Source organism: Pangasianodon hypophthalmus, chromosome 11 (assembly GCF_027358585.1).
Source record: "Pangasianodon hypophthalmus isolate fPanHyp1 chromosome 11, fPanHyp1.pri, whole genome shotgun sequence".
NCBI classification, from domain to species: Eukaryota; Metazoa; Chordata; class Actinopteri; order Siluriformes; family Pangasiidae; genus Pangasianodon; species Pangasianodon hypophthalmus.
In genome coordinates this window covers 7,709,771-7,730,991 of record NC_069720.1, presented here as the reverse complement: position 1 = coordinate 7,730,991, position 21,221 = coordinate 7,709,771, and the positions used below count along the sequence as shown (strand labels likewise).

Here is a 21,221-nt window from a genome sequence, read left to right as displayed (position 1 = left end):
TTGTGGACGTTTGGCAATATTAATTATAGCTCTAAATGGTTCAAATATATGAGGTGGTGTTCTAGAATTAATTGTTATTTTTAATCCTCAGCAAATTGCTGTGGTATAAGAGGAACAAGACTTTGCGACTTGCTGTTTTTGGAAAATCAACTTTGTGTAAAAGAAACAATGCTTTATGTCGGGCCACATCACACCACCTCCTCGTTGGTTATTTTCCTAAAACATGCCACATTGTATTTTAATCCTTAAATAGCTTTATTATCCACATTAAATATTTTCACCTCTGTAAAGGTCTATGTGATGGTTCCATTCTGTGACAGGCCTTTTCAGAACATCTCAGAGTTTGACGATCAGGATGGTTGTGGGTCCAACAGCTGGATGATGGTGGATGTGGACTCGCCTCAGGACCAAAACAGAAACCCTGAAGTCCTTCTATCAGGCCTTAAACCCGTGACACAGTACGCCATCTTTTTGAAGACTGTAACTTTGGTAGTGGAGGACATAGACACACACGTTCTGGGGGCCAAGAGCGAAGTGGTCTATATTCTCACTAAGCCTAAAGGTAAAGAGGAGATGCGAACTCTTCTTCAAAATGACATAATGGTCTATGAAAAGGTGCAAAGTTTTGAACCTTTTTTTCCTTTTTCTTTAGTACCTACAATGCCTGTTGATATTCGCGCCTACTCCAACTCATCCACAAGCCTGTTGGTTCAGTGGTCTCCTCCTGTTTCTCCCAACGGGAATCACATCTACTATCTGCTTCGTTGGCAACAGCTGGAAGAAGACCATGAGCTCTACCAGCACAACTACTGCTCTAAAGGTCTAGTGTAAAACTATGTAATATATACTTCACATACAGGCTTATAATGTAAAATTAGAAAGAAAATCCTGTTTTTAAGTGAATTTATAAAGCACAGTAAGACTTTCTTCCTAAATTGCCTTAAAATCTAGGATAAATAATTTTAATATTAAACAAATTAATCATTATGATCATTTCACCCGTTTCTGTGCAGCCCTAGTATCTATAAAGAATTGTGTTTCTGTGTAATTGGTTCTCATGTCTGAATGTTTTCCTCCTCTATCTTTTCACAGAGCTGAAGATTCCCATCAGATTCTCCACAGGCCTGGCAGACGTCATTGGGAACATAAAGCCCACCAATTCAGACTCAGCAGGGCAGAACAAAACCCTTTGCTGCCGTTGCCCTAAATCAGAACTAGATCTCAAAAAGAACAGGGACGACATCATCTACCGTAAAGCCTTTGAAGACTTCCTCCACAACAGCATCTTCCAGCCCAGGTAGGATTTGGAAATAAAAATTATTTGTTTTTCTTATCCGGTCTTTGTTTTGTCCTTAGACACAGTCACAGTGGAGCAAAAGCTATCGCAGGAGCCTTCCTGTTTGTTCCTACCCAGACAGATCAACCTTGGGATTGGGTTTGGTATTAATGCATCCTTTGCCTGACTTTCCTTGGCATTAAACTAGCATTGAGCGTGAACCCAGTGAACCTCGGGGTAGGCTGAGAGTAATAACCCTGCAGTACAGGCTTTCTCTTTCTTACTGCAATCTTAATCGTATGAATTATATGGCAAAAATATATTATTTTATTTTTTAGTTTTGGATAGGTTGATGTTGCAAAATACTACTAGCAGTGTCGTATTAAAAAAAAAAATAGTTCAGGCATTTCAGTATTCACAAAAATCAAGTAGCAACAAGGAGCAGAATTAAATAAATTTGAACAAGTTTTTGCTTCTTACTATCTTGCTGAAATAATACTACACTATTCTAAGTTATGGTCTGATGAACCATATTAGCTCAAACACACATACACTATATGGCCAAAAGTATGTCGACACCTGACCATCGCACACATATGTGGGCCTTGGAAGCAATACCCCTGTGCGCAAAAAAGTCCATGAACTCATGGTTTGCCAAGGTTGGAGTGGAAGAACTCCACAAAGCCCTGACTTCAGCTCCACTGAAAACCTTTGGGATGAACTGGAATGCTGACTGCACCCCAGGCCTCCTCACCCAACATCAGTGTTTGACCTCACTAATGTTCTTGTAGCAGAATGAGCACAAATCCCCACAGCCATGCTCCAAAATTCAATACAAATTTCAATTCAGTTCTATTTGTATAGCTCTTTTAACAGTGGACGTTGTCACAAAGCAGAAATCCAGATATAAGATTAAATTTTTTTTAAATAAATTTTTCTTTATTGAGCAAGCCAGATGTGACAGTGGCAAGGAAAAACTCCCTGAGGCAACAAGAGGAAGAAACCTTGAGAACCTTAAGAGGAATCTGGGTGACACCAGACAGTGTGATTTATAAATCAATTCTCATCTACAACTGTGTACAACAAAGACAAGCAGTGCTAAGTGTGTTAAAAGGAACTTGAGTATGAGCATCATTTATATTTATTCATATTTATTTAAAATCTAGTGGAAAGCCTTCCCAGAAGAGCGGCAGTTATTGTAACAGCAAATGGGGACTAAATCTGGAATGAGATGTTCGATAAGCACATATGGGCGTGATGTTCAGGTGACCACAAACTTTTGCCGATAATGGTGTGTGCTGTTCCCTGATACAACAGTAATAGCTGAAACATAATAGACTAACTTCTGCCTGGACCTAAGCAGGCTTAATTTAATCACTGGTTTTTATTTTAACTTGTTTATGAAATATGCAGTTGTTTGATGTTATAGACGTACTGATGATATATGCTATATGCTCAGAAAGTGTGTTGTGGGAAAAAAATAAGAAGTAGTAGTCTTTGTTAGATATGGTCACCTCCAAAATTATTGAAAAGGCAAGGCCAATTCCTTTGGGGTTTTTTTCTATGCACTGAAGACGTTTGGGTTTGAGATCAAAAGATGAATATGAGACGATAGATCAGGATATCAGCTTTCATTTTCTGATATTTACTTATAGATGTGTTCAACAACTTGGAATATGGCACTTTTGGTGGGAGACCACACAATTTTTAGGTGCACAAAAGTATTGGAACAGAAAGTCTTAAAGTAAATAACACCTAATATTTGCATATCCATTGCTTGCAAATAACTGCTTCACCCACTGACATCACCAAACTTTTGCATTCTTCTTTTGTGATGCTTTTGCAGGCTTGTACCACACCTTCTTTTAGTTGTTATTTGTTTTGGGGGTTTATCCCTTCAGTCTCCTCTTCAGGAGGTGAAATGCATGCTTTATTGTGTTAAAGTCAGGTGATTGACTTGGCCTAAAACCTAAAAGTCTAAAACCTTCCACTTTTTTAACCCTGATGAAGTCTTTTGTTGTGTTGGCAGTGTGTTTTGGGTCATTGGCTTGCTGCATGATGAAGTTCCTCCCAATTAGATTGGATGCATTTCTCTGTAAATTGGCAGACAGAATGTTTCTGTAGAATTCTGAATTCATTCTGCTGCTACCATCATGAGTTACATCATCAATAAAGTTAGTGAGCCTTTTCCAGAAGCAGCCAGGCAAGCCTCAGCCATGACACTACCTCCACCTTGCTTGACTGATGAGCTTTTATTTTTTGGTATCACCTTTCTGTGACTTTGGTAGAGATTAATCTTGGTTCCAGAACTTTTGTGGCTCATCTCTGTAGTTCTTTGCGAATTCCAATCTGGCCTCCGATTCTCACTGCTGATGATTGATTTGCATCCTGTGGTATGGCCTCTTTGTTTCTGCTCTCAAAGTCTTCTTCGAACAGTGGACTGTGATCCCTTCACCCCTGCCCTATGGAGGTTGTTGATGTCACTGACTATTATTTTTATTTTTTCTTCACAGCTCACATGATGTTTGTCATCAACTGCTGTTGTTTTTCTTGGCCAACCTCTTTTTCAGGACTTTCCAAAATGTTGTATTGGCTATGCCCAATGCTTGTGCAATGGCTCTGATTGGTTTTCCCTCTTTTCCCAGAAATCCAGGGCTCAAACCGAGAGTAGACATTCGGAGCTATTAAATGTTTAAACAATAAATCTAACAGGGCCTACCTGGGCAATAAGACACCTGTCAGTCATATGTTCTAATATTTTTGAACACTTGAAAAATGGGTAGGTTCAAATAAAAGATGTCATATTCTAAGTTGTTTAACACATCTGCATAAGATCTATAACAAATATCAGGAAATGAACGCTGAAATTGTGATCTCAAACCCAAATGTGTTCTGTGTATAGCCATTCCAATCCTTTCAAAGGGGACTGTATACATTACAGTACAGTAAAATTCTTTTCTTTACAAATCCCAGCTTGTTAGGAAGTGGGGGGTCAGAGCGCAGGGGCAACCATGGTATGGCACCCGATGAGTGATATCTTACAGTCATATGGATTTTCATTTGATTATATTAGGACCTATTTAGGGAAATTGCTTGAAATATTGAATTTTTGTTTTCATAAGGTTGTAGGATTTTTTGTTTTTGGTTGTTAATCCTTCTTGTGCACTGGGCAGCTACGAATAAAAAAAAAAAAAAACGAAATGCCTGTACACACAATCTTCTTGCCCCAGATGCCCAGGCTACAGATTTATCCGCCCCAATGTAGATTATGCTAAATAAATGGAGGATTCACAGCTTGAATGTGCTTTTTGATGTATGAGGACTAGTACATGGGGTGCTCTGGGCTGTAATGAGGGACCACATCTGTGTCACATTACCTGCCAGCTGTGTATAGGCTGGTGGACACACAAACACACACTCGCGCACAATTATGAATCATTGTGCATTCCCTTTCATTCTCTGGTCCAGAGCTTAGCTGGTCCTGATGAAGTATATGTTTATGTCTGGAAGTGATATAAGCTTATACTAGCTTATTTTTAAAGCAGAGTAGGAACAAAATGACTTGAGGTCACAGGACCACTTCTGCATCTCTACAATACATTGTTGTATCCGTAGAAAGTCTCGTGCCTGTCTAATCATTTTCTCTCCATGTTGGTCCGTGTTGGGTGATTACAAAATGTCTGTAATCCTGCTAGCACTCAGCACGTTGTATGTGTCATTTTTTTTTTTAATTGAAAACTGAGATTGAAGGAAGTGCCTCAAGTTTAGAATTCCTGAGAAGAAGAGGGAGATTGAGAGCAGAGGAAATCATATCCTTTCAGTTGCAGTTCCCCCCCAAACAGCTCGGCCTGTATCGGCTGCCAGGAAATGCACAGTAATGCCATCTGGAATAGCGATGAAATAAAGGGAATATCCCCTCCAGCTGGAGAGCGGGTCTGATCAACGACTGCTGCTTCGCAGGCAGGGGGGCCAGCTGGGGACCTGAAGCTGGAGAGAAAGAAAGATGCAGAGGCTGAGTGGAGGAAGTGGAGGAAAAACAGATGAGAGAGGGAGAGACTGCCTGAGGTTGATCAGGGGATGAGAAAATGAATGACCGGGAGAGGAAAAATGAATGGACATGTATGTTTGTGCCTGGCAGAGTGAAAAGCGGAACTGGAGAAAAAGAGATCATGTTGATCTCTGTTAGTTGAATCAGACAGATCTTTGTGGTATGCTGGCCTGCGATGTGAATGTCCAGCAGGCGTGAGAAACACTCAGCGTTCGTATGCGATGCAGTGACAAAGTGCTCCAGTGTGAGAGAGTTTAAAGGAATGGAAACCAGCTGTGGCGGTTTGTGTTTGTGTGTGTGTGTGTGTGTGTGTGTGTGTGTGTGTGTGTGTATATGGAGGACATTTGAGGGGTGGAGAGGGAGGTAGCATCCTTGCCAGATCATCTGAGGACAGAGCCTGTGCTTGCTTTGGCAAAGAAGTGAGTGACTCTCTCCCTTGGAGTGGATTAGAATAGCCAGGAGGCTGATACCCCACTCCCTTGGCCATCACACACACACACACACACACACACACACACACACACAAATGCCTTTTAATGTGTTACTATGTCTCTTCTGATCACTTGAGATAAAATCATTCTCTGCCTCGATAGGGCATTATACCAGTATAGTTTCTATCAAAGTTAATCTAAATTGCAAATGCAATTAATCACATTGTCAGAGTGGCTGTGAGCAAAGGTGGCATGTGGAGCCAAAAAAAAAAAAAAAATCTAACTGTGCAGCACTGCTTAACCAAGAATAGCTAGTTATTTAGCTTAGTTCTGGTCAGTAATGTCATGTTTTTCTGTGCATTGGATAGCCATCAAAGTTACGAACGTGCTTGGAGTGGCAGCAGATGTAGCGCTGTAATGTGTTTACAACTGAAGTGTATTACACAGCCAAAGAGCTTTCAGGTTGCTTGAGGGGTGGGGGTGGGGGTGGGGGTTTTGATATACACCGGGAGGGGTTGCAAAATCCTGCCTACGTTTTTGGGGAGTCGCGGTCAGACACAAAATGGACGAGAACTACTAGAGTACTATGATGTACATGGTAACGTACACAATTGAAAAAATATAGTTATATACAATTTTGACACCCAATCCTACCTCTGCCTCTCATCATATCACTAATTTGAATTTTTCCTTTCAGACCAAGCCTACGGCAGCGCAGGGACGTGTCAGGAGTGGCTAACTCCACCTTCCTACACTCTCTGTTTGGTGCCAGCGGGAACCTAGGTGAGGGCAACTCCTCAGCCCCAGAACCACATGTTCGAGAGTTTCATGAGAGAAAGTTGGAAGAAACAAGCACTGAAATTCATGACCTGCAGCCTTTCACTGTGTACCGCATTGACCTGCATGCCTGCAATGAGGAGATCCAGCAGTGCAGCGCCCCTGCTTTCGCCTTCCCCCGCACCGAACCAGCAGGTGAGACCATAAACACACATCAAAATTAATGTTTGCATCTGTGTGTGTTTTGCCAGGACAAGTGGATTAGACATGCTCATCCTGCTTAAAAGTTGCATTTCCATTTCTTTTCATTCAGTGTCAAAATTGAGGAATATTTCCTTTCTTTCACTACAGTGTGTATTATGATGGTGAGTGTGTTCTGTTCTGCCTCTCCTAGACAAAGCGGATGACATCCCAGGCCAAGTGACATGGCAAGATTTGGATGACTCTGTGATAGTGAAGTGGCCTGAACCAGCACAACCCAATGGCCTCATCCTGCTCTATGAGATCCAGTTCCATCTGGGAGGCGAGGTGCTCCATCCCTCCATTCTCACATGCTATAATCTGTATGGATTGGCTCATGTTTAGTTATTATTTATGAGAAATGCCCAGAACAAGGTTTTGTAAGCTTGGGACATTGTTTTTCAGAAGAATAGGAGTTTCTGCTTACAAAATGGTGTCCCCGTAATAGAGCAGTTAAAATTACTATTTGGCCGGGAGACAGATGTCTTATTATTATCAATTTGCAGTGGATAAGCAGCCCCTGTTATGTCTTGTTGAATGTATGCATGGTTGTCACACTAAAAATTCCAAGCACATTATGTACTTTAATACAGTCTGTTTTGACCTTTACTATAAGTGCGTGTTTCAGGGCTTGTAGCTGTGCAAGTTGCATTTGAGCATTAGTAGGTCACACGACCATAAAATGCACATAGGCTGTACCTGTGCTAAACTCAAGAACTTGCCTGAAATCCTTGAAAGTGTCACATTGCCTGAAAAGCACTTTATACTGAAAAAATAGTACAAAACCTCATTTCCCACAGAATATAATGAAATCTTTACCAACATATACTGTGTACTGTGTGAGTTTTTTATATATATATATATATATATATATATATATATATATATATATATATATATAAAACTCACACAGTACACAGTATATGTTGGTAAAGATTTCATTATATTCTGTGTGTGGCACATTATCAGTTTTGTCAATTGTGTAGTGTAGTTCAATCAAGAGTAGTTTCAGTCTCCCTTAATGTGTGAATTGTGGGCAGGGCTTACTAAGATATATTGAAGGTTATCACCCGCGTGTGCAGCAGTCAGAAGCATATTCTGCAACGGTTAAAAGCATAAATTTAGATAGAAAATGTTAAGTTTAGTACTGTTTGGTACCTCTTCTTGTTCAGTTAGTGTTACCAGTTCCCTCTCAGCCCTACTTAAACTCATTGACCTCACTCCTGACTAGGCTGCGGGCATGTGACTAAAGCCTATCTCTGTCATCACACCTCACAGTCCCAGAAGCTCTCATCCACCCTCCAGAGGTCAAACTACTAGTAACCTCATTTTACCCTCCACTGTTGTCTCAGACTCAAACAATGGTGGAAGGTGGGCTCTGGAACTGTCAGTCTGATGTAAAGAAAGCTAATTTCATCACAGCTTTAGCTACTCTCTTGACTTTATGGCGCTAACCGAGACCTGGATATCTCCTCAGAACTCAGCTACACTGGCTGCTCTATCCTCTGCTTATGCTTTCTCTCACACTCCAAGAGAAACTGGCAGGGGTGATTTGCTGTTTTGTCTCTGAGATGGTGCTTCACACCTCTCTCCCATCTCAATATCTCCTCCTTTGAATTCCATGCAGTTACAGTTACCTCTCTGATGTACCTTCATCATTGTCATCTGCTGCTCTCCTGGTTCCCTAGGTGACTTTCTTGAAGAAATGGACATGCTCCTCCTCAGTCTCTTTCCTACCGACAGCACCCCTATCATTGTCCTCAGAGACTTCAAACTCCCCTTCGACAAGCTCAAGTTCTTCTGCCTTCTGCATTCCTTCTTCCTGATATTCAACAATTGCCCTCCCACACACTGGGAGGAAATGCCCTGGACCTGGTCTTCAGCTGCTCCTCTCCAGCTACAGACATCAATGCTACCCCACTCCACATCTCTGATCATCACTTGGTAGCCTACCTAAAACCAGCTATCAATATTTCTCTCCCACTCTCCAAAACCTCCACTCGATCTCCCCTTCCTCCGTATCTTCCTGCACCTTATCATCCCTTCCAGATCCTGACTCCTTTTCCTCCCTACAATTTGAGTAGCCACAGACGCACACACCTCCTCTGCCCTCTATTTTCAAAACCCAGGAAGATTTCTCGCCCTGGTCTTTGGCTATCAGATATGTTGCACAGCAGGTAGAGAGAATTAAGAACAGCTGAGAGAAACACAGATCTTGTATCTTACCATGCTCTCCTGTCCAAATTCTCATCTGAAGTGACTTTCACTAAGACTGCCTTCTCCAATGAAAATCTGGAAAGTTCTGCACAAGATCCTCACAAGCTCCACAACATCTTCACTACTAAACCAGCCGGCTCCTCTTGGTCTGTCTTCCCTGACTGCTGAAGACTTTGCCACCTTTATGGCGGGAAGATTGAAAAAAATCTGCCGGACCTTCACTCCTACCCCAACTCCTACAATACACACTCAGGATTCCTCTTCTTTTTCACTGGCACATTTTTCTAATCTAGCAACAGAAGAGATCTTGCAAGTCATCTGGTCTTGCAATCCTTTCACCTGCCCACTGGATCCAATCCCTTCCACAGTCCTCCAGACCATCTCACAAGACCTCCTCTCCTTCATCACTACTATCATCAATGGCTCCATAAGATCTGATCATGTACCAACTGCATTCAAGAGAGCAAGGGTTATTCCCATCCTGAAAAAAAAAACCTCTCTGGATACCTCAGATATCAGCAACTACTGACCGGTATCATTTCTCTCTTTTCTTTCTAGAATCCTGAAACGCACTGTCTACAACCAGTTGTCTCTCTATCTCTCTATCTCTACCTTCTCAACCTTTCAGCAGTATTTGGCACAGTCAAGCACAAGACTCTCTCGTCCATCCTCATGAGTCTTGGAATTCATGGCACAAAATGGCAATGGTTTGCTTCCTACCTGGAAGGTCAGTTATATCAGTTGACATGGAGGGGATTCTCCAGTCTCTCCACTGGTGTCCCACAAGGCTCAGTACTTGGTCCTCTTCTGTTCTCCCTCTATACTCCATCTCTTGGTGAGGTCATATCTTCACATGGGTTTTCATAACACTGCTATGTGGATGATACTCAACTCATCCTCTCTTTCCCGCCATCAGACGCTCATGTTTCCTCTCAGATCTCAGCATGTCCGGCAGACATCTCATCATGGATGACAATTCATCAGCTGAAACTTACCAGCAAAAGTGAACTGCTATTCATCTCAGGTGATTCATCCCCACATCAGGATCTTGTGATTTCCATGGACAACTCTCTCTCACCTTCGGTCACTATGTGCAACCTTGGGGTGATCATGGACAATCGACTGTCCTTTTCCTCTCACATTGCTCATCTGACATGCTTATGTGGATTTCTCCTCATGTCGAGACTGGACTACTGCAACTTGCTTCTGCCAGGTCTGCCTCTGCAAATGATCCAGAATGCAGCTGCATGACTGGTTTTCAACCTTCTAAGTTCTCCCACACCACCCCATTGCTGCGCTCCCTTCACTGGTTTCCTGTAGGTGCCCGCATCAGATTTAAAACACTGATGCTTGCTTACAAAGCCAAAAACAGACCAGCACCCACTTACCTCAAAGCACTTATCACACCCCGCACTGCACCGCGCTCGCTCCAATCCTCTGGCACTGTTCGAATGGTCCCACCATCTCAGGGTACAAGGAAGGCATGCATCAAGACTCTTCTCTGTTCTGGTACCTAGGTGGTGGAATGACCTTCCCCTAGATGTCTGAACAGCTGATTCACTGGCAGTCTTCAAATGACATCTAAAGACCTACCTCTTCTGGGAGTACATAAATTAGCACTTAAAAAACCTGTATTACTACTACTTACTGTATTACCTCCCCAACAGGGTTTTTCAATTTATGGTATTTTTAGTCCATGATCTAGTGAACCAATATTAGGATTTCTTTATTTGATAGAGACTTCAAAGCACTTCTGTAAGTTGCTCTGGATAAGGGCGTCTGCCGAATGCCATAAATGTAAATGTTTGAGTAATGTTGCTAATTTCAGTTCATCATTTAATGTGAAGTCACTCATATTTACAAAAGACGCAAATGTTATAATAAATAATTATAAATAATTTACTTTGAATGATTGTGACTGTGTTGTATCTCAGCTGGAGAGGCACGAGTGTGTGTCCCGTCAACACTATAAGGAGCATCGAGGTGTACGGCTCACTAACCTTGGCCCTGGTAACTACTCGGTCCGTGTGAGGGCCACCTCACTGGCTAGAAATGGCTCATGGACACAACCCTTAGTCTTCTACGTCCCACAGGCTGAACGTAAGTAGTTGCTATGGTCATTTACACAACAGGACTGCCTTGCATGCTTTGTAAACAGCACTGTTTTCTCCTGTTGAATTACACATAATTGCAGGGTTTTGTGTAATTGTAGTGCTATGTATGACCTCCTCTAGCACTCAATAGAAATGTAATAAGGCCCCAAATAGAATAACATTGTCTCCCCTTTGCTTGTGAAAATGCAGGTTATGAGAACCTCCTCTACTTAATGTTCATCCCCATTGTGCTGATCCTGGTGGTCCTTGCAGTAACCATGTTTGTACTCAATAAGAAAAGGTATGTAGTTGATGGGTTGTCATAAGCCTTCATGATTTGCAGTTTGCATAAACACTATTTTTAATCTAAGCTTAAAGAAGCCTGTTTGTACTTTTCTTTCCACTCAAAATGTTTAATAGTGTAGCACTAATGAAGCACTTTTTTTTCACACTTTTAGTGCAAGCTTCAGGGGTTTGTCTGAAACACTGCCGTCTGCTTTTTTACTTTTATGTGAGGGTAGACTGGGTGAAGTTTCATTAGGCTAGCTCATCAGGGGAAAAACAGAGCAATTGTTTGAAAACACTGTTAAATGTATTTAATGTGGCTTTTGGTGGATGAGAAATGTTCTTTTGGAATTCGTAGGAACAGCGACAGGCTGGGAAATGGAGTTCTGTATGCCTCAGTCAACCCTGAGTACCTCAGTGCAACTGAAGGTGAGTGAGATCTAAAGTCTAGACTGATAGAGAAAGCAGAAATAGAATTACAAATGGAAATATACACTGTATGGCCAAAAGTATGTGGACAGCTGACCTGCCTGCACCCCAGGCCTTCTCACCCAACATCAGTGCCTGACATCACTAACACACTTGTGACTAAATGGGCAAATTCCCACAGCCACGCTCCAAAATCTAGTGGAAAGCCTTCGGAGAAGAGTGGAGGTTATCATAACAGCAAAAGGGGACTAAATCTGGAACGAGATGCTCAAAAAGCATATATAGATGTGATGGTCATGTGTCCACAAACTTTTGGCCATATAGTGGATCGTGAGGAGAGTGCAGTAACCATGAGCTGACAGGAAAAACTATCTGTCTAATTGTGTGTGTGTGTGTGTGTGTGTGTGTGTGTGTGTGGAGGAGTGAATGAAAAGTGTGTATGCGTGTTATCAGTCCGTAATAACCCTTATCTCTGACTTGTTTTTCCTGTTGCGAGAATGTGTCATAGTGTGGGATCCGTTATGCAATGTTTTACTCAGGAGAGGATTATACTTATTGCTTTATTTTCAGATGTTACCAATATTTCACGTGAGCCACAGGTCTTAAAGGAATACTTTGGCTACAGACTAAATTTGCACAATTTTCTACTTAGCCCAAATATAGTCAGTCATCCAATACATTTGATGTCTGAAGGCTTCTACCTCAGTTTTGCAATGGAGCTATAGGGTTAATATAACTAACAAATCAATAAAACTGTCTAATACCATGTCATATAAAGATATGCTGAACAGCTCGACCTGCTCTGAGGGGAGTGTGATGATTTAGCCATGTAGTTTGTACAGTGCTTATCTGGCAGCTGTAGACCTTCCTTATTTGTTAGCAGCATTAGCCTTGCATAAGAGAGATGCAAACTTTGAACATTAGTCATGTCGTGGTTGTCTACAAACATTGTAGCTGTATTCCTTTAATGCTTGAGTAAATGACGAATCCTGGTTAGATTGAGTTCTGCTTTCCTTTGCCAGTGTATGTCCCTGATGAATGGGAGGTAGCACGGGAAAAGATCACCATGAGCAGAGAGTTGGGTCAAGGCTCCTTTGGCATGGTGTACGAGGGCATCGCCAAGGGTGTTGTCAAGGATGAGCCTGAAACCCGGGTGGCCATCAAAACAGTTAATGAGTCTGCCAGCATGCATGAGCGCATTGAATTCCTCAACGAAGCCTCCGTCATGAAGGAGTTCAACTGTCACCATGTGGTACGTGGGATGACGATATGTTTATGTTTATTAAACATAATTGGCTGTTTGTTAAATTGTGTTGCCCATTTTTGGAGTTTTAAGTGTTTTTTTTTTTTAATATATAAATAAATGTGGTGAACGGTGCAGGTGCGTCTCCTTGGCGTGGTCTCTCAGGGACAGCCCACTCTAGTCATTATGGAGCTGATGACACAGGGTGATCTGAAGAGTTATCTACGCACACTACGATCCAACAAGGTGAACATTCTGCAAATTTACAATCCCAGTGTTTTCAAATTCCTATTTCTGTAAAAACCTCGATATTGAGCTCACGATCTGCTGTGAGATCACAATGAAGCAAGCCTTTTCCCTTTTATTTTTAGCTAGCTATCTAGCAGGTAATGTATGTCTCTGTAGGCTATGTGCTGTTTATGATGGTAGAAAATGAGCACAGTTATACTGCAGCAGGTCAGTGATGCACAAGCACTGCTACTGGATACGGGATCAGACAGTCACAGTCAAAACTAACCAGCTGACGTAGCTAAAAGACAAGCTTTTGTTGAGCGTTTTTGCATGTTCACCTGCAGTTCAGTAACTGTGGCCATTATACTGATGAGCACAATAACATTTTATTTTCATAATGCTTCTATAACATTGAACAGTCGCAAGTGTGCACTGGTAGCCATGAGATTCATTTGTGCAGGGAGAAGGACATGCAATGTTCTTCTACAAATAGTGTGTACTAGCTGGTTTTTTTTAATTAATTTTTTTTTTTAACCCTGAGAGTTGGCAAAGTACATGGGATGGGTCATTCTCGAAATAGTGTGATATTCTGACCTTCAAAATGTTTAATATTTTTAGTCATATGGGGCAACTTGATTTTTGTTCTTTATTATTTTGGTTTTTATAACAAATGTGTCATGTTTTTTGTCACTGGTGTTACAGCACTTAAAATGATCATTATTTGCTCATAAAATGTAATCTAATAAATCCAGTGGCGTAGTCACATAATCTAGGAATTATTAATACTTATACAACGAAACAAAATTGGTATGTAAAGTTATTTTTAAATATTTATGTCTGTAAGTCAATTCCAGTGTATTTTTTTAATATCAAATTTTTATTTCATATAAAACTATGAGGAATTGAGATTAAATGTTTAAATTATAATATGGGTAACTTTATGAATTGGTTAATTTAAAATAAAGTAACTTAACACTCAAAACAAACAATGACAACTGAGAGACAGTCTTATCCAATAACACCAATGACTCTATACTGTGTTATTTCAAAGGCCATTTGTTTATTCAATATTTCTCACAATCAGTCAACATTGTTTATAACACCAACATTTAATAGCAAGCCAAGGACTGCATAAATACCTACAAACATATTTAAAATATTTTTTAATAACAAATTATTTAAAACAGCTTATCGAAACATGAATGAACTCATGGAAATATTCATTTATTCATTCAGGATAGCTCTGGTATTCTCTTTGGGACTGTTAGGGTTAGATTTTTTTTTCCTTCAGTCTATGGATCCTTTATATATATATATATATATATATATATATATATATATATATATATATATATATATATATATATTTCACATTGTTTGCATCTTTACATTGTTTACATCTTTCTTCTATTTCTTACCGTAGCTTTTGAATCTTTTTTTGGTATTTGCGTGCTTTGCTTTTCCGCACTCCAGGTCTTGGGATCTGTTGCCTGTAAACGATAAGGAATATGATTATTTATTTCACAACTAAGATGCATAAAATCATGAACGTCTATCATAATTCCAGTATTTCAAGGTTAAATAATTAAGGAACTACATAATAATTAAGGAACTACATTTGGAGCAATCAATGTTTTTGCCTGAAGGATGTGTCTAGACTGTGTGTGTGTGTGTATGTGTGTGTGTGTGTGTGTGTGTATATATATATATATATATATATATATATATATATATATATATATATATATATATATATATATATATATATATATATATATATATATATTTCCTCATCATAAAAAATTTATCATTAACATTAGTCACTGGTGCTGCTCATTGTCATTGGTGTCACAAGCAAGGGCTGTAACACCAGTGACTGTAACACCAGTGATGAATTCCCATAAAAGATTCATTTTCCAAGATGGTGGCAACAATGTCTAGAAAACATACACCACTGGTCAAACTAAAATCAATCAATTTTACAATTCAGTCATTGTTTTTCAATAGAAGCCTTTTACATAAACGTTAAACAATGTAACACCAATGACGTGTAAATTGCCCCTGTGGAAAAAAAAAAAGTACATTTTAAAGGTAAATGAATTACTTTTTCAATTTAGAGGGAAACTCACCATGTCCACCCTTGAAAAACCTGTTCTTTCTCTGAACTTTGACCTTGAAAGTACTTCTCCACAGCTTTGTATTTTCAGTGTAAAGGTTTTAGTACCGATAACACCAATGACATGAAATCAAGGGACAAACATTTTTTTTTAATTATCTATATTATTAATTATTTATTTTGTTTTTATTTTATACACGTTTGTTAGACCTTGCACTAATGCTTAACATAAGAAAACAAACTGAGTGGGGGGAAAAAATAAAAGGGACATGGGGTTTTTCAGGAACTTGACATATTCTAAGAATAATTATAAAAAAAATATAAAACAATATAAATTCAAACAATTTAATATTAATTAATAAAGCATTGTGTTATATAATGGTTTTTTTTTTTTTTTTTTTTTTTTTTAATTGCGTTTTTTTTTTTTTTTTTTTTACATGACTGAGAAGTCAAGGGACATGTTTGTCACCATATTTTGACCCACATGCATTACAATTAAAAGAAACAACTAACACCAATCACTTTTTGTTTCACATGATTATTCTCACCATTTAAACATTGTAATTGGCTTCTATGTCTTCCTCCTGTATAAGTGCTATACTGTAAGTGCAAGATGTAACTGTAGGGTCCCATTCTAGCCTTGACCATTCAGATGACCTATTAATGACCTTTTAGCCAACTCTGCAGTCCTGCAGAACATGGCTGTAAACACGTGTGCTTCTTGCTGCCGATGTATTTTGTCAGTGCTTGAGGCTCTTTCTGCCTTTCTCATTTTTCTCTTCCACTCATCCTCAGAACACATCCGGCCTGCCTTTGCCACCGCTGAAGATGATGATTCAGATGGCAGGAGAGATTGCAGACGGCATGGCATACCTCAATGCCAACAAGTTTGTTCACCGAGACTTGGCAGCCAGAAATTGTATGGTGGCTGAAGACTTCACTGTCAAAATTGGAGGTAGTTTCAGAATCTTTTTTTTTTTTTCTTCCCCTAGTCCACAATGATCTAGTGGAATGGAAAAAGAGGTTTTAATAAATATGTGTACACTCTAGCTAGGCAGCAACATCTGCTTCAGATGTGTTTTTATTTATATTCAGTCAGTTCAAATGAATTTGGCTGTCTGGCTGAGCCGTGCTCAGATTCTTTTTGCTATTAATCAGTAAGCTTTGTGCAAACTTAAGCCTATAAGCTCCATGTTTTGTTTGGCTGCCCAACAGGCTTTGCTATATAGAAATTGTGGAATCTCACCTCATTTGTCCTGGCTTTGTAGATTTTGGCATGACGCGGGACATTTACGAGACAGATTACTACAGAAAGGGTGGAAAGGGCCTGCTGCCTGTGCGCTGGATGTCTCCAGAATCCCTCAAAGACGGCGTCTTCACCACCATGTCTGACGTGTGGTAAGCTTCCATTGCATACATTTACTTTTCAGCAATAGTTCTTCTGGTGTACGAGTTTTGCCTTTGTGGCAGGCGCGCGCTCGCACACACACACACACACACGCGCGTGCACAAATACTGTCTGAATTTTGTTTTGATGGAGTACATGTTTTTATAGAAAAATATTCTCCAAAATTTTTGTCTACTAAGCATATAACCGTGAATATGTAGAAGAATCACATGCTTTATTACCATTTTGGAATTTTATGTACTTTATGATACTGTACTGAAATCAACAGGAAACAGAATTTGTACTATATAAGCTTATATTCTTTCAAATGAAAAAATCCTTTAATTAAAACTGTTCCGTAGCCAGTATAATCTTTAAAATGCCAAAAACAGATTCATTTAAACCAAATTACAGATATTACCTCCTCCAATATGCAACCAAATACGCAGTTAGAATATATTAGCATGATTTATTAATATAGTCAATAAAAACTTGATGTCTAATGTTAGTCATTATGTAATATTAGCTAATCAATATTCTAGCTGTTGCACTGTAACCACCTGAGTTCTTTTTTTTTCCCAGTAGCAGCATTTTCCCAAAGTGTTTCATTCCTCTTATACCATCATTTTGCCAGCAGTTACCATTTTTATTAAGTAAAGAACAACATACTGTACTTTTTATAGTTGCATTTAATGTTGTGGATCAGCAGTGAAACAAGCTGAAGTTAATTGCCATTATCACTTATGTTATAGCAGCTATAAATAGTCAAAAATGTAGCTTGGCATGTTACGAAGAACCTGCAAACTGCAAACCCTACATCCTGAAGACTTTCCCATAGCGGAAAACTTAAAGGAACAGCTTCTCCTCTAACTGTTACAAAGCACTCAGACTGGAGACTCCTTCTGTAAATGTTGAATAAAGTCTCCTCACACAAGGCCTCACCATATCAACGATTATTCTTTGCTAAATAACAGAATGTTTTTAATCCGTTTTAGTCTTAGATTAGGTTTAAGGACTGCATTATAGGTCCCTGTGTAAGCGGTACTATAGAAACAATAATGTATTAGAACAAATACATTAATATAAATCTGCAATTAGAGATGCTGTTAAAATAAATAAATAAAATTTTAAAAATAGATAGATAAATATATAAAATCAACACCTTCTGACAAATCAGATTTAAGAATTCAACAGCGCTGTTGTATAAGGAACCCAAAATTGTGCTGATTAAAATGTGATCAATTATGCAGCTCTTCTACTTTGTCTGGATTTTGTTTTTAAAGATTACACCTATAAGCTTAACTACATTGGACAAAAGGCATACAGCTCAACAGAAACACACGCAAATTACATAGACACATATTTCTCATTCTAAAATATATGTGGTAGGAAATGGAGGGGAATTCCTCCTATATGTTCCAAGCAGAGTTGGCAAGCAAGCCTCATCACAGTGGACATGAGGTAGAAACATTAACCTTGTGTGACTCTCATCTGACAGCGTTTCTGTGGAAACCTGCACAAGAAATCCTTCTGAGTTTCACCGTAATATTCGCAGAGGCAGCTCATCTGAACAGTATTCCTCAAAATCTGATTTGTTCTCTCTTATAGCTGTTTAGACTTGTTTTTTTTTTTTGTTTTTTTTCTCCCTGCTAGTGTTTAAGTATAAGATCTCACATATCTCACATCATCAGGTGTTGTCACTGATATTTCATAGTGGTAGTGATCAGACAAGCTGCTGCTGAAGTGAGTTACCAGCATCAGACATTGCTATGTAATGATTTGTTTATAAGGATGTACTTACAGACAGATGTTTCTCAGGCCTAAGAGTTTGTCAGATTAAGATCAGGGCAGCACTAATAGGGCAAAAAGTAAACTAGACTACATCCGTGAGGATGTTTAAGAAGTGGTGTTGTAAAACCAGTATAAACACAGGGATTAAAGTTCTCCATCGCTACGATGGATTTCCATCAGTTGGATTGCAGAGAGGCCATGTATGAGATCAGTGCAGCTTTTTAGTCACAAAGCTGCCATTCGTGCTCTCCAGTACACATCCTCCCTGCCTGGTGCAACAACCACCACAACGGAGGTACATGCAAACAGCTTTGAAATTGCTCAAACTTGTAATAGAAAAGCTATTCTACAACATCATCTTCCCTTAAAACGCTATTGTTTTTGAGTATTTAAATCGTGTCGTTATAGGAATATGACTTAGCCTGAGAAAAAAGTTTTCAGTCAGAAGATTTTTTTTTTTTTGCTTTAATCCCTGTAAACACTCTGTATCGTTATGTGGCTTTATACACTAAAAAAGCTTGTTATTGTTATTGCTCCATCAAAGTTGGTCCAAAGTTGAGCAGCCATAATGTAGCCAGGTTTATTTGTTCTTATGTGTATGTTAACCCGTCTCTGTCTCTGTCTCTCTCTCTCTCTCTCTCTCTCTCTCTCTCTCTCTCTCTGTCCAGGTCATTTGGTGTGGTGTTATGGGAGATAGCCACCTTGGCAGAGCAGCCCTATCAGGGTATGTCCAATGAGCAGGTTCTGCGCTTTGTCATGGAGGGAGGTCTGCTAGACAAACCTGACAACTGCCCCGATATGATGTGAGTCTTCTTTCTCTTTTCTCAGATTTTTTTTGGAAACTCATTTTGGAACTGTTTGAACAGTCTTGAATGAGAACTACACATTTCCTGGTTTGCACTTCCACAGCAGTGCATGGATTATATTACTGCACATGTGTATACCATTTACTACAACAGCACATGCTAAAAGTACAGAAACAGAGTGATGACTGGTCACAGCATCTTTCTTTTGCTTCATCCTGTGAATGTGTGGTTATTTAAATAAACATATTTACAGCTTCTTAGACCAATGACACGCAAACAGTGGACGTATGCACACACAGCACAATTTTGTACTATGAGACTGTTTCTAGTGCAAAATGTCCATAGTACTGTCTGGCTGTGTTTGGGAATTTCTTCTGCAATGCCTACTCCGATATTAATCTGTTAAAGGTGTTTTTGACCAACCAGCCATGTTCTGTAAGGCACACTCACTCTTTGGCTACATTCACATTTCCAGGTTGAAGTGAAACAAATCTGTTTTTTTTTTTATTACAGTGTGGACATTCACGTGGATGTTTTAAAATCAAACCTAATCCACTTTCGTATGTGGTTCTAGATTGGCTACATATTTGTTAAGTGGCCATGCCACATGAATGAGCCTGGTCAGATTGGAATTTGTGTACCCCCCGCAGTATTTGTGTACCTGATATGGGTCACTTGCGGTTAAGAATGTGAACCATCAGATCTGAGCAAAAAATCAGAATTGTGCCATGAACCTTATAATGTGCATATAGCCTAATAGTTTATGCTCAACAGGAAAAGTAAGCACAAAAGGAGCAAAAAGATATCTGGAATCGCACTTAAGGAAGTAAAATCCATCCTGTTTCCTCTGATGGAAAGTTCCTGAGTGCTGGGTTCTTAAAAGACGTAGATCATGTGGTGGATACACAGCTTTATGTCTGCTTTTAAATATCAGATTAAAGATTGATAGAATTTAATGTCAGACCCAAGTCTGCTTTCTGCTATGCTTCTCTTGTCAGTGTTTAATCAGACTAGCAGGTGCGTGGAAGTGTGTATCAACTAACAATTTACTGGAAATTTCGACACGTTTCAGCACACAGCATTGTTACCTATGAGATTATTTTTACAAAATGTTCCATACTGGTTTTAATCATGTTGTTTCCAAGTGCACTTTGAGGCGTTCAGCTTCTAGCCATAGATATGCGAAACCTAGATGCTGCTTCAGGCTAAGATATGCACATCAAAGCACTGTCCTCTTGATGGTCCATATTGGTGGAGTTTAGCTGAAATCAGAGGGTGTGTCTCAGTCAGCTCCCTTTCTCACGGGCACTGGTAAGGACCCTGGCTCACTACACATTTGGACACTGATGACTCAGTTGCTGGTGACATGACTATGTACTCGCTTTGTAAAACGTCACCACTGGCATTTATCAACAACAGGCAGGATCGATATCTTTCTCACATTATATGTCATATAGATTTGTTAGCTTAATCACGTGTTTCTGTCATGCTACTTCAAGCACGATCATAGGCTAGCTAGTGGATTATTTTTTTTTTTAAATCATTGAACACTTAAGTCAAGCAAACAGTATATAGAACGTCAAATAATGTTAAAAATCGTTAACGTAAGTAATCATTTGAGAGCTATAACAACGATAACAAGCTACTTACATTTGTAGATGAAGTTGGCTGAGATTTCGTCCGCCATTTTTTTCTAGCTGAGAGGATTCAGAAAATACGACGTCATTTCCAGTAAGGGAACATAGTGAGCATCGATGCTCCCTGGTTTTGTATTAATGAAAATTTTGTATTGATGTGGTTATGGCGTGGCACATTGCTGCAAAAATATTGTCCCCCTAGAGGGATAATAAA

At 39.5% G+C, this 21,221-nt stretch overlaps 1 protein-coding gene across 2 annotated transcripts in view; it reads left to right on the top strand.

The window, feature by feature from the left end:
* The window catches only part of igf1rb (insulin-like growth factor 1b receptor), a 90,954-nt gene that overhangs the window by 59,019 nt on the left and 10,714 nt on the right, over nt 1-21,221 (top strand). For both annotated transcript variants that reach the window (XR_008302613.1, XM_026930589.3), the window contains exons 8-20: nt 321-562; nt 653-820; nt 1,093-1,297; nt 6,453-6,727; nt 6,927-7,060; nt 10,924-11,089; nt 11,293-11,383; nt 11,726-11,796; nt 12,819-13,048; nt 13,178-13,285; nt 16,182-16,341; nt 16,655-16,784; nt 19,233-19,367. Coding sequence is in view for 1 of the 2 variants with exons in the window: in XM_026930589.3 (XP_026786390.1) it covers nt 321-562; nt 653-820; nt 1,093-1,297; nt 6,453-6,727; nt 6,927-7,060; nt 10,924-11,089; nt 11,293-11,383; nt 11,726-11,796; nt 12,819-13,048; nt 13,178-13,285; nt 16,182-16,341; nt 16,655-16,784; nt 19,233-19,367 (2,115 nt within the window). In the remaining variant the exon portion in view is untranslated. The remainder of the gene's footprint in view (nt 1-320; nt 563-652; nt 821-1,092; nt 1,298-6,452; nt 6,728-6,926; nt 7,061-10,923; nt 11,090-11,292; nt 11,384-11,725; nt 11,797-12,818; nt 13,049-13,177; nt 13,286-16,181; nt 16,342-16,654; nt 16,785-19,232; nt 19,368-21,221) is intronic.